The 12,321-nt window shown below is 43.5% G+C and overlaps 1 protein-coding gene across 4 annotated transcripts in view; it reads left to right on the forward strand.

The window, feature by feature from the left end:
• DLGAP5 (DLG associated protein 5) overlaps positions 1–12,321 on the forward strand; it is a 351,164-nt gene that overhangs the window by 270,041 nt on the left and 68,802 nt on the right. For all 4 annotated transcript variants that reach the window (XM_085626824.1, XM_085626826.1, XM_085626823.1 and 1 more), the window contains 4 exons: positions 5,254–5,476; positions 7,469–7,682; positions 9,114–9,177; positions 9,305–9,530. In XM_085626824.1, coding sequence (XP_085482950.1) covers positions 5,254–5,476; positions 7,469–7,682; positions 9,114–9,177; positions 9,305–9,530 — 727 coding nt within the window. The remainder of the gene's footprint in view (positions 1–5,253; positions 5,477–7,468; positions 7,683–9,113; positions 9,178–9,304; positions 9,531–12,321) is intronic.

Below are 12,321 nucleotides of genomic sequence, written 5' to 3' on the forward strand. Positions count from 1 at the left end.
AGTGATGTCATTCTGGCAGCCAGGCGTCCGTCCCACTAAAACGGTATACGCCTGCAGGTGGAACAAGTTTGTGGCATGATGCACAGCGAAGGCTGTGGATCCCCTTTCTGCCCCTCTTTCTGAAGTTCTTCTCTTCCTTCTTTCTTTGGCCCAGCAGGGCTCTGCTGTGGGCACTATCAAAGGTTCTCTTTCGGCCATCTCCGCCTTTTTGAGGCTTCCAGATCAGCCTTCTCTTTTTAAGTCCCTGTTTGTTAACCGTTTTCTTAAAGGCATACGCACACGTTTCCTCCCGTGCTGTTCATTATGCCTCAATGGGACTTGAATCTTGTTTTGACCTATCTGATGTGCGCTCCTTTCGAGCCCCTTCATACCTGTCCTTTGCGTCTTCTTACTCTTAAGACTGCTTTCCTGGTCGCTATCACCTCTGCCAGAGGAGTGAGTGAGCTCCAGGCTCTTTCTTCCAAACCTCCTTTCCTTTCTGTTCATCCGGACAAGGTGGTGTTAAGGACCCGTCCTTTTTTGCCAAAGGTGGTCACGCCCTTCCACATCTGGCAGACCATCACTTTGCCTACCTTCTTTGCACCTCCGCATCCTTCAAGGGAGGAAGAGGCTCCACCGTCTGGACCCAAAACATGCGCTTGCATTCTATCTAAAGCGTACACAGCAGTTCCGGGTGGATGACATGCTTTTTGTTGGGTACGTGGGTGCCAAAAAAGGTCGGGCTGTGCATAAAAGGACCATCTCGGTGGGTCGTTCTGTGCATCAAAGCATGTTACTCCTTGGCTAAGTAGGAGCCTACTGTGGGGCTGCGTCCCCATTCTACCAGGGCAACTGCAGCCACTACTGCCTTGGGACGTGGCGTCCCCTTGCAGGATATTTGTCAGGCAGCTACATGGGCCTCGCTGCACACGTTTACCAAGTATTATTGCCTTGACAGTCCGGAGAGACGGCTTCTTTGGCCGTTCTGTTCTCCGTGACTTTCTGGTGTAATCTGTTCGCAGATCCACCACCGTGGTTGGTATTGCTGGGGTATCTATTCTAAGGTAAGGAATCTATCACGAACTTGTCTCTTTCAGATGCACAAGTTAGTACTTGTGTAACGATATATCTGTAAGAGACATTAGTTAGTGATAATTCCTTACCACCCCACCCATCCTCCCCGTTCTGCGAATTGTTTCTAGGGTTAAGGTCATCCCTTTCAGGGCCCTAGTTTCTTGGCACCAGTGGTCAGTTTCTTGCATGGCTCTGCGTTCCTGGCGCAGAAAGTAGTGTACAGAACGGACGTCTGTGCGCATGGGTGGCGCTCACGACGCCTCCTACTAACACACAGGGATACTGCTAGCAATACTTTCCAGATCCAGTCTGACGCCTGGGGATATTCTAAGGTAAGGAATCTATCACTAACTAATGTCTCTTACAGATATACCGTTACACAAGTAGTAACTTGTGCATTAATGGGTGCGCTGCCACCAGAGAGATGCATGAAGGCAATGTGTACTGATTGATTCTCCCACTTCTTTAACTGTTTATTAGCCAGCTATTTGCCTCAGCCCTGTGCACATGTTCATTACTGCTATCTCATGATGGTCCATTGACATACAGAAAAATTCAAGTGTATTATGCTCTAAATGTTTGTTTCCTGATGGCCATATAAAGTTGAACTGCATGATCGAAATGCCATTACCACTATTAATCAACCTGGCGGACGGTTGACCGACTAATGCAAATTGCTTTAAGACTAAAGGAAATATTTCTGCTAATTAAATACTTTAAATCTTCAAGGTCGTCCATTGTAGATCCACATAAACTCACTTTTAAACTGTGATCACCGTTTTGAGCACTTTACATTGGCTGACATGATAATGACTTATTGAGACATAATTACATAGTAGTATAAATAAATACTATAATTGTATAGTGAAGTATTATCTTGTTTTCATTCAGTGCGCTCTGGGAGATGGCTCTTCCCTACCAAACAATTTAAGATTCCTCTTAAACGAGTGTAGAATTCTACTCCAAAATGTCCTCCATAAAAAAATTACCAGGACTATCTTGGAACTCGGTTTCTTCAATCACTTGTTCCGGTCCAAGATAGTTAATCCTAGTTGTGATCCTCGAATACCAACAGAATCAGATTGTGTGCCCAAGACCTTCAGGAGTACTATTTCCTGGAGCAGCAGATTGCATCCAGTCCCATTTACATTATTTCAGATATTTTTTAAGTACGGACCTAGGCCTACAGTAGAACACAGTACACTGCAATGGGTATGCATCAGTGAGGGTTGATTACATAGAACAAGTCATATGGAGTAATATAGAAGCAAGGCAGCTGAAATGGTTACGAAGAACATGTATAAAAAGGATGTAGTTTTGCATAAGCAAATCTGGATTGGAAATTACCCAATTTAAGTGCAACTAGTGACCAATTTGCTGGGAGAAAAGTCTGGTTTCTTGGAATCCATTAGCTTATACATCATACAGTAGATGTTGATTAGGTTGTGTGATCTCATGAAGTGTTGCAAATATCAGTCCTTGTCTTTTGGTCTTTAATCCAACAGCTACTTAGTGTTTTCTTCACCTGTGACTGGCTGTGAACTTGTTTACCACGGAGTAGTGTACTCTTGCATGTCGATCTTTGACCTGGTTGGGCAATGGATCTTACATTAAAATCCAGAAGGTTGGGCTTTATATTCCCCACCCTAAAGACAGATGCCTCATATCTTGGTGCTATGTTTGCATTATGTGGTGAAGCCCATACTGTATTGGACCTATTATTCTAAAATACTACTGGGGCAGAGTATGCATTCTCATTGAGTTATCTTAAAGAAGACTGCAAACAGCATGGTCTGTGTATGTTTGCTTCTTGTTTGAGAGGAAATCTTTGTCCTCGTTAGGCACCCCAAATACACCCATCATATTCTGTTGGCTTTCAGAGCTGTTGAAGTTTTGGAGTAAAGTAATGAATATTTCTGCTGGGGTTAAACCTACAATGAAAATGCATTGTGGTTTTTGGACACTATCGAAACCCTGAAAGAGGAAATGTGTTGCTAATAAAGTTTTTTTTTTTTAATCGATCTAGTGGGGTGAGGAACACGATGGGGATGCCCTCTGTCCCCCTTACTGTTCGCTATCACCATGGAGCCGTTGGCGGCTTCTGCTAGGTCTGGGCACATGTATAGGGGTTTACATATTAGGAGACCTCACCATTGATTAGCGCTCTATGCAGATGGCTTACTCATCTTATTGCGCAATTCGGGGGAGGACTTGAGGGGAGCCCAACCTATGCTGGAGGAGTTCGGTCTATTATTTGGCTTAAAGGTTAATTGGCAGAAGTCCAGGCTCTGTCCTGTCGCTCAGAGCAACGATCCCCCGGAAGGACTGACCCCATTACAATGGGAACCCTGATGTTTGGCTTACCTCGGGGTTAGGGTCTATCATCATGCTGACTCGTTGGATGGGAATGTAGGGCGAACTATCAGATCCCCGAGATCTTCTATAGATTTCTGGAGGACACTGGCGCTTTCGGTGGCAGGCAGAATAGTGTTCCTGAAAATGATGGCTCTTCCCTGCTATCTCTATTTCTTTAATACACTTCTCGTATGGGTCCTGAAAGCAATATTTAAAGAGCTGGCTTCATTGATCACTGCGTTTATTTGGGGGGAGGGGGGTAGATGCAGACTGGTGGCGCAAGTAACGATGCAATACGTAACAACGGCTGGTGGGCTGGCGGTCCCTGACTTTAAGATCTATTACATAGCAGCCCAATTGCTGATTCGGGCCCTGGCACACAGACAGGCTCTGAACTGGACCCCTTTGTGCCCCCACTGTCCGGCCTCCTTAAAGTGTTTCTCCGAGTGCGACTGTTGTCCACAAATGAGTCCCAGGAGTTTCAACTATTAACTAAGTGCTGGAATAGAGACTTACTGAAAATATGTACTAAAATTGCATACTCCCTGGAACTACCTCTGGGACTTCTGAGGGCATTTCCCAATGGTGGAAGCTGGCGAGGCCTTGATCTCTGGGTTGTGACAGGGGCGTCTTATATGGGAGACCTTTTTGAGGATTCTGAACTGCTCCCATTTGAGAAATTCAGTGCCGAATTCGACATGCCTAAGGGACATTTTCTACTGCACAGAGCACTCACGACAGCAGTAAAAAACGCTGGGGCACAGGAACTGCTGAATCTCAGCCGTTGCAGAGTTGTCAATGTATAGCTCTTTCAGCAGACACCGTCAAGACTGTATCCTGCTTGTACAGAGCGTTGCGTGCGGATCAGCAACAGCCATTGGAGAAGTTATGATCTAGGTGGGAGGATGATTTTGGTATCCCTATTGCTGCTAAGGACTGGGACAACATCCTGACCGAACGCCCAGGGTCTCTAGGAAAGCAAGTTTCAAGCTCATTAATTAGGTTTTTCATAGGTCTTACTTGACCTCAGAGCGCATAGGCAGATATTTCCCGATTACACATGCGGAGGAAAGAAACGATAAAAAGGGCCGGCTGCGAGGTGAGCATACTTTTAAGAGAAGCCCGATGTGGAATAGGAAAGATTGATATAGCCCAGCCTGGGCAACCATGGTGGTAGCATTTCTATTCCAGAGCCCGATACACCCATGGTGTCTGCTGTGGGGTCGCCATGATTGTTTACTTTGATATACCACTCGCCCAGGCCTGTATTGGGCACCTTCTGATACCTGTTGGGAATTAGCGCATCCTTGTGGGATGCCTTTTGTCACCCTACCCAGCGTGCTGGAGCACTTCATTAAATAACCTGCAGAATTTAAGTAACCTCATATTGACTCATATGGGTGTGGGGAGGGGTAGAATATTTGGCGTTTACATATCAGGATTACTCTATTTACCTGTTGTAACTGCTAAGATCTTATCGAGCATATGACAATTGTAACGACTACGTTGTTTTCTGCATGAAAACCAATAAAATCTGTAATTTTTTTTCCCATCCTTTCCTTGAAGTCTTGACATTTATTTAATCTAATATGGCAGCATGATTTGACACATTGTAATCAAATATTCCTGAAGTTATGTTATAACGTAGATAAAAATAATTGGCTACTTTTTGGACTGCCAATCTGATACCCCTGCTAATGCCATCTCAAACGTATGATTCAATTGGCATAGTTTTCTGTAGAAAATATCCTGTTAATCTTTCAGGATACGTTAGAAATGACCATAACACATTTTCCTGGTTAATCATGTCTAATGGATAGTCTTATTAATTTTTTTTTTTTATAGAAAAAGGTTGCCCCAGTTGCAGCATCAAAACCGAACCAGGGGGACAATGCAAGGGCAGCAGCCCGAAACAGGCTTGCTGCAATCAAGGCTGCGATGAAAAATAAAATGAAGCGGGAAGATGTATTGCCTGAAACATCGGAGATTCAAGCAACAAAAGATTCAAACACAGTTGTGTTTGATGCTGGGTTTTTTAAAGTTGAGAGTCCAGCAAAATCCATTCAACGTAAGCAAATCCATTTCTGCTTCAAAATGTTAGCTCAGTTAAATTGTATGCTCTGTTTTTATACCAGTGGATAAATGTTTTGCAGTTTGGTTAAATGTTTTCAGGCTGTTTTGCATATCCCTGGCGAGTTGTAGACCAGCATTGCTCACTATGTGGGACATAAATTCAGTTCTGTAGGCAGTGTTTCACTTCAAGTCGGCAAGTAGCTGAGCTCTATTTTTTGCCCAACACCTTTTATAGTGCTCTTGCGGGAGACCCTGGACCATTAATCACACTGCCCTTGTTGTTGAAAGAGTGGTGCAAGAGAGCGCACAGTAGGTATCTAACCCACAGCTTTGCATTTACTAAAACCCTGATTCATCACTACCTTATTTTACTCCCAATGAGGATCAGGATTAATGCTTAAAATGTTTTACCTTTCCCAATGGAAGTACTGATGTTTTGTTTCTCTTGGTTTTTGTCTGCACCCATTTTCCACTGCACCTCCATTACATAGGAGCAATTCTACAAAAGCTCGTTAAAATGCTACAGGATCTAAAGGTGTCCGATTTCTGAGGCTCATGCTAACAAAATTCCAGCCTAATGCCTTGAGTTTTGTAATCTGGTAAACTTCTGTTTGTTCTGCTGGTGGGTTTGTTGTCCCTCTTCCAAAGTGTTCCATCTATGGAACTATAGTTATTGATGTGCATCACTACCAAAAGGTTTCCCATCATTTTGAAACTACTTTAATCCCACCTTGAGGAATTAGTTCTTTTGTCAGCAAGATAACTACTTGATCATATGGGAGAAGTGGTGAAACTACTGGGTATGCCAAAATGTTTAGTGGTCCCGATTTCATGACTACACAAGCCCACTCCTAGTGTGGTTCGAGGCACAAACTTTATGGGGCAAGGCCAAGATTTAATGGTAAAGAAGTAGGTAATTTAAGTCCTTTGGTGGAACTCTCAATCTGACACGGGTAAGGGATTTTTGTTGAACCACAGACCTAGAGGACAATCAACAGATGTGTCCTTGAGAGGACTGTTAGTCCGTGTCGACCAGCACAGGACAAATGGTTGAACTGAGGCTACTTTTCACATGATAGTTATAACTTATAACTATTAGCCTAACCATTCCATCCCCTGACAACTGCATTGCAGGCCAGTTAGTGCAGGTCAGAGCAGATAGCAGAAAGACGTGATATAATTGCTGACTTTGGAATTTTGAGACCTAGGAGGCAATCCCTACTTAAACACTTTACCAAAACATTAGTTTTCTACAAAGACCAAGTGTTTTTTCCCTGAAATGTTTGTGAAAACTTAAAGCAAAGCATACCACAACAGTGGTTGGCAAACTTAACACTAAGGTTTAAGGCTTTCCGAGCCTCATAGTCTGTTTCACTTCCGACCACCTTATTACAATCTAGGCGGTCGAAAGCCAAACTGCTTTCCATGAAGGGCTTTCCGACATGGAAAGTCAGTCGGAAAGTGAGTTTGGAGGTTAAGGGGGGCACCTATGGTGTCCCCCTGTTAATCTCTGCTCCGTGTGGCAAGCAACTTGAGGTGCCTGCCACACGGTGTAGGGATTAACAGAATCCCAATTGTGCTACGGCCAGTTTATGGCCGCAGTACAAGCTCCCATAGAGAAATGGGAGTATGGGACCGCGCCATGTGAGGGCTCATTTTAATTGCGGTGTCAGGACTGCGGACCGGAGGTCGTTCAGCCCAGAGACCGGGATGGTGTTGGTGCGACTGTCAGTTGGAGGCAACTCCGGACATTGTAATCGAGCTCTAATTGCAACTCTACAACAAATGTGCTTAAAGTAACAGGAAGCAAGATTAAATATTTTCAGGTTTATAGGTGAGTAAGTTCAGAACATGGCATTTCCACAATGAAAAATACAGGAAGCGGTATCCTACTTTACCTATCCAGTTAAATGTACATCTCTAAATTTTTCATAGAGGCGTATGAGTTGATGTGCTGTGCTAAATTTTGGGCTGATCTATTTCACAGGTTCATCATCGAAAGTCCGCAAGAGCAGCTTGTCGCAAAGCATTGGTGCAAAACCGGAAGGCTCCGTATCAAAAGTTCCAGACTTGCACAGTATTGAGCCAGTCTGCTTCTCCAGTGGCCCACCTGAACACTTGTCTGAAACAGAAACCTCTCCAAATCCACTGCTGAATACTGTTAAGAAGGTTCTGTTTGGCAGCACCGACAATTTGCAAAGGTAGCACTAAATATTGATCTTAAAATCAAGTTCCAACATTTGCTAATGATTCCATAAGACCTCCCACATGGCTCCATGGCCTAACACGCTACTGGAAATTTTGTGCCTATATCCTGTCCACCTCTTGGTCATTGAGTAAGCACTCAATGGTGATTTGAGACCTGGACAATACCGTGTCTGGTGGTGCTATCCCCTGGAGTTTGGACTCATTAGCGTCCAGATGACTTCGTTCATGCTTAACTTCTTTACATGTTTTGTATCCATTTGTAACCACTGGGCTGTTGTCTACCTCGTACTTCACCAAATCATTAAAAGTAAGGAAAATACCAGTTACTGTTCTACCTCCTCTTTCCTTAAGCGACTGATGTGATAACCATCTCTTCTACCTCAGACTCGCCAAACACTAACTTTTACTCTCTCTCTCCCGGGCTATAATCGGCCTTTTAATGGTTATGAATGAAATATTAATTGAATGTATTACTTCCTATACCCATTTGGATTATTTAGTTCTATTCACATACCACACTTAATTATCACTTTGCACGGTTACTCCACTAATCCATTCAGGTATTCCCAAAATTAACACTTTATTGACTTAATCACTGGCTTCGAAGCAAGCACTTTAACGACTGAAATATCCCCATCTGGCTTGTCAGTTCGTCGTGTGGTCAAATTATTAATGCTAATAACACCGGCACATCGATCACAAAATCGGCTCTAAGGCCGGACAAAGATCACTTCAGAAGGTATGGAGTGCCAGTATTAGAATTCCACTCAAACACCATAGCAAAAGCATCCGATTCCACTTCTAAATGGGTCTTCTTGCTTGACCTCTACCTCCTCGTAGACCAGTAAAACCATTTCAAACATTCGCCTTGATTCTACAACGGCATTTTAAACAAGGTGTGCTGAAGGCATCTTTCTGCGCTCCTATGGGGCTACACTCAAAGTAAACTATAAATATGCACTCCACCAACATAAACTGACCAGTAAAGATCCTCAAACAGATATTCTAATGAGTAGCATTCTGAAGGCTGGTAACAGTGGCGTGTTTATTTTTTATTATTATCCTCCAATAACTTCAACAAGTGATAATCTTTGCTCACACCAATTCTGTGTAGAACTTTTTGTTTTTGGAATAATGTATAAAATTATGAAGCTGGTGCAAAGAATTATTTTAACTCCAGTCTAGTGATCAGCTCTAACTTTACACCCTGTGAAATTTGAGATTTTCAACCAATCAACATTACTATGATCCTCCAGTTAAATTGCATTGTCGACAGCGTTCTCTTTTCGATCCTATTCTATAGATTTGTCTAAATATTTTTGAGTGCATGATTGAGTATATTGAATGGGAAATCCTCTTATCTGAAGTTAAGATTTGCTTCGTTTGCTGTTACTTTGTAGTAAGAAATATTGTTTTTATTCTAGTGTTTCAAGAGCGGATGAAGTGTGCCCGATGGTTGAAGAACTCGATCCTACCTCGCTGTCTTTTGTGAGTGATTCTTTGCGTTTTTGTTTTTCAAATATCTTTCATATAAAATTAAGATCTTTCTTACTAGATTGAAAGCTACATTCCCTTGCCCGTTGATATTACTCCCTCAATTTATTTTCTCCTCCAGAAAGCTGAGTCGGCCGATGTGGAGCAGTTGCCTGCCAAAGTTACATGCACTCCAGGCCCCAATCCACCACAAGAGAGCGATTCGAAGCCTGCCACAGATCATCCAGAAGGAGACGTCATCGAATCTTTAGAGTGTCCTGAGATGCAAGTTGATGTAATGTGCAGTCCACTCTCAACCAGTGTCACAATGACCGAAGAATCAGAAATGTTGGAGATTGAGAAACCAGGTTGGTTTGTGTTTAATAATGAGACGGGGCTTTTAAATGGGGCGGGGAATGTAGGGCCGAAGTAATTGGGGGGGGGGGGGGGGGGTACAACACGTAAAACTAAATTTGTGATTCCTGTAGTGTGCCATGCGACCAGTATTGTGATTCCCCTGACATGTTACCGCATCCATATATAATGCAACAGCTGACTTGCATCTAAAACCAGTAAGGACTATTGGCTTTGTCTGAGGTTGTTCGCTGTTGAAGATAAACTAGTAACAATGATTTTGTTGTAAATTAAAATAATATTGAAAATGTTTACATTTTCAGTTTGAGATACTGAAGTAAACATTACTGAGGTGTGTGGAAGGGGTAGTGGTTTTCAGTGTCTCAATCTTTCCTGTTATGTTTATACTGTTAGATCTGTACACTCTTATTTTCGCCACATCTGTCAGAGTTTTTAAAAAAAATAATATATTCTTAACAGCTTCACAAATCATACAGGGTAATGTAATCAGTGAGATTTTGTCAGCATACATTACCGGCATAAGACGCGTTATGTGCCAATAGTAGGATTTACATGGTTTACAGTTTTTATACATTCTTAGTTTCTCCGTGTCAATTCAAACCTATGAAGACTGAAACTTTGCACTCATTTGGTTCTCTTGTCAAGACGAGAAATACTCCGAACAGTAACTGTGTAAAGGAACGAACAATGTGGTTTAAGTGGGTTGAAGAGTATGGTCACTGAATTTGTGCGGTGTGCGTAAGTCTGTGAGCCAGGATTGAATGGGAGGTGCTAGGGGACCCTAAGCTTAGCAATCACTAGTGCTAAATCGAAGAACTTATTGGGGGACTTGAGTGCTTCTGTGCGAGATATTATCCCCAAAAGAAAGTGTGAACCATCTGTTGGTATAGTGTGTCCCACGGCTTCAATTAAAATATCCGTCCAATAAGATGACATGCATGGACAAGACCACACCATATGTGTAAAGTCAGCTCCAGGGTCGTGACAGTTGGGGCAAGAGTCTGGGGTGTCCTTGGTACATTCGTGCAAGTCTGTTGTCTGTGAATGTTGTCGAGAGTTCACCACCCTAGTAGGCTCGAAGCGCGGTAAGGGGGGGGTGATCGCCCTGTCTTTAAGTATAGTTATATAACATTGTGATGGCCGGTTCCATGTTAAGAGTATGGTTTGGAGGAGTCTGGATGGTTCTGGTTCATCGTGGGTTCTGCCTCAAACATTGAAAAAGTGTAGGAAGCTGGCTCTGGATATACTATAACAAAGTGAGGTATAGTGTGCCCAGTTCAGTGGATCCCCAGAGGTATAGCAGATAATACCTATTATCGTCCTGCTAGATCTATCTGCTGTGTTCAACACCATCTCTCACAGCATTTCAGAACAAAGACTCTGGGAGATTGGTGTCCGAGGGAAGGCCCAAAAAATGGCTCAGGAGCTATCTAACGGATCGAGTCACCGCTGTTCAGATTGGCGACATAGTTTCCTGCAAAAGGCCAGTCAGGATGGGAGTGCCACAGGGCGCCATTTTGAGCCCCACACTCTTTAATCTATACGTGACCCCACTGGCCAAGGTGATCAGATCCTATGGCTTCGATGTAGTGTCATGTGCTGATGATACTACGGTTCTGATCACCCTTGGCCCAGATTCAACAGACACAAAGTCATGTTTTAAAGACTGCATGATCCATATCGATAGGTGGAATAACTCAAATCATTTACAACTAAATGGAGTAAAAACTGAAATTGTTCTCTTTGGCAAGGCGCATGAACACTGGTCCAGCTACTGGTGGCCTCAAACCCTCGGCCCTTGCCCAGTGCCAAAACAGTCAGTTCGGAACTTAGGTATTAAAATGGACAACCAATTGTCAGTGAAAGATCAGGTCAACCACCTAATTTGCTCCTGTTTTGGCATCATGTGAAATTTGCGCAAAGTTTTTAAATGGTGCTCCCGATGGAAGCCATTAGTCCAGGGACTGAATATCAACCGCATGGACTATGAAAACGCTTTGTTGACTTCAATAAATGAAGATCTTCTGACTAGGCTCCAGGTTCTGCAGAATACTGCTGCCAGGCTAGTGCTGAATCTCCCGTCGGGATCCCCTTCGGCACCCAACTTAAAACTTCTTCACTGGCTTCCTGTTAGGAAGCGGATTTGTTTCAAGATTCTCTGCCTAACGCATAAGAACATGTATGGCAGTGGTCCTGACTACTGGAAAAAAACTCAGTTGGTACTGGCCTTGCAAGCCTCTGAGATCCAGCAACAAATCTCTTCTAACACCCCTCAAAATTCGTGCCATAATAAAGGGAGGAAGATCTTGTTCCTTTCTCGCTCCGGCTCTTTGGAATAAACTGCCTCTACACTTGCGTATTATCTCGGTCCAGGGTTCTTAGGTGTTCCAATGCGTTTCAATGGAGGATGTTGGTCACCGAAAAATACTGCAGGCGGAGGCCAGAAGACTGGACAAAGGGAACCAATGACTGGAGGATGAAGCTAAAGAGTTGTTGGACACCAGCACACAGTCAGTTGAGCACCTCGGGTCACCGGAGCTGCGGATGCAGGGATTGCCTGTGTGTGTATGTTAACGGTCCTGAGGCGGAAGCCGGGACTTTATGCTCCGTGACATTGCCGTTTTATGTGGTATTTAGGCCTTGCATATTGCTGCTTGTTTTTAAAAAGTACTCGTTTTAATCTTACTGCCCGTTTTATTTAATCTTGCACACTTTGTATATTTGCATTTTTTGCACATTCGGGGCTCGAACCCGTGACTTGTGGTCCTTGTCCCGCCCTCTTCT

Source organism: Triturus cristatus, chromosome 9 (genome assembly GCF_964204655.1).
Source record: "Triturus cristatus chromosome 9, aTriCri1.1, whole genome shotgun sequence".
Taxonomy (NCBI): Eukaryota; Metazoa; Chordata; class Amphibia; order Caudata; family Salamandridae; genus Triturus; species Triturus cristatus.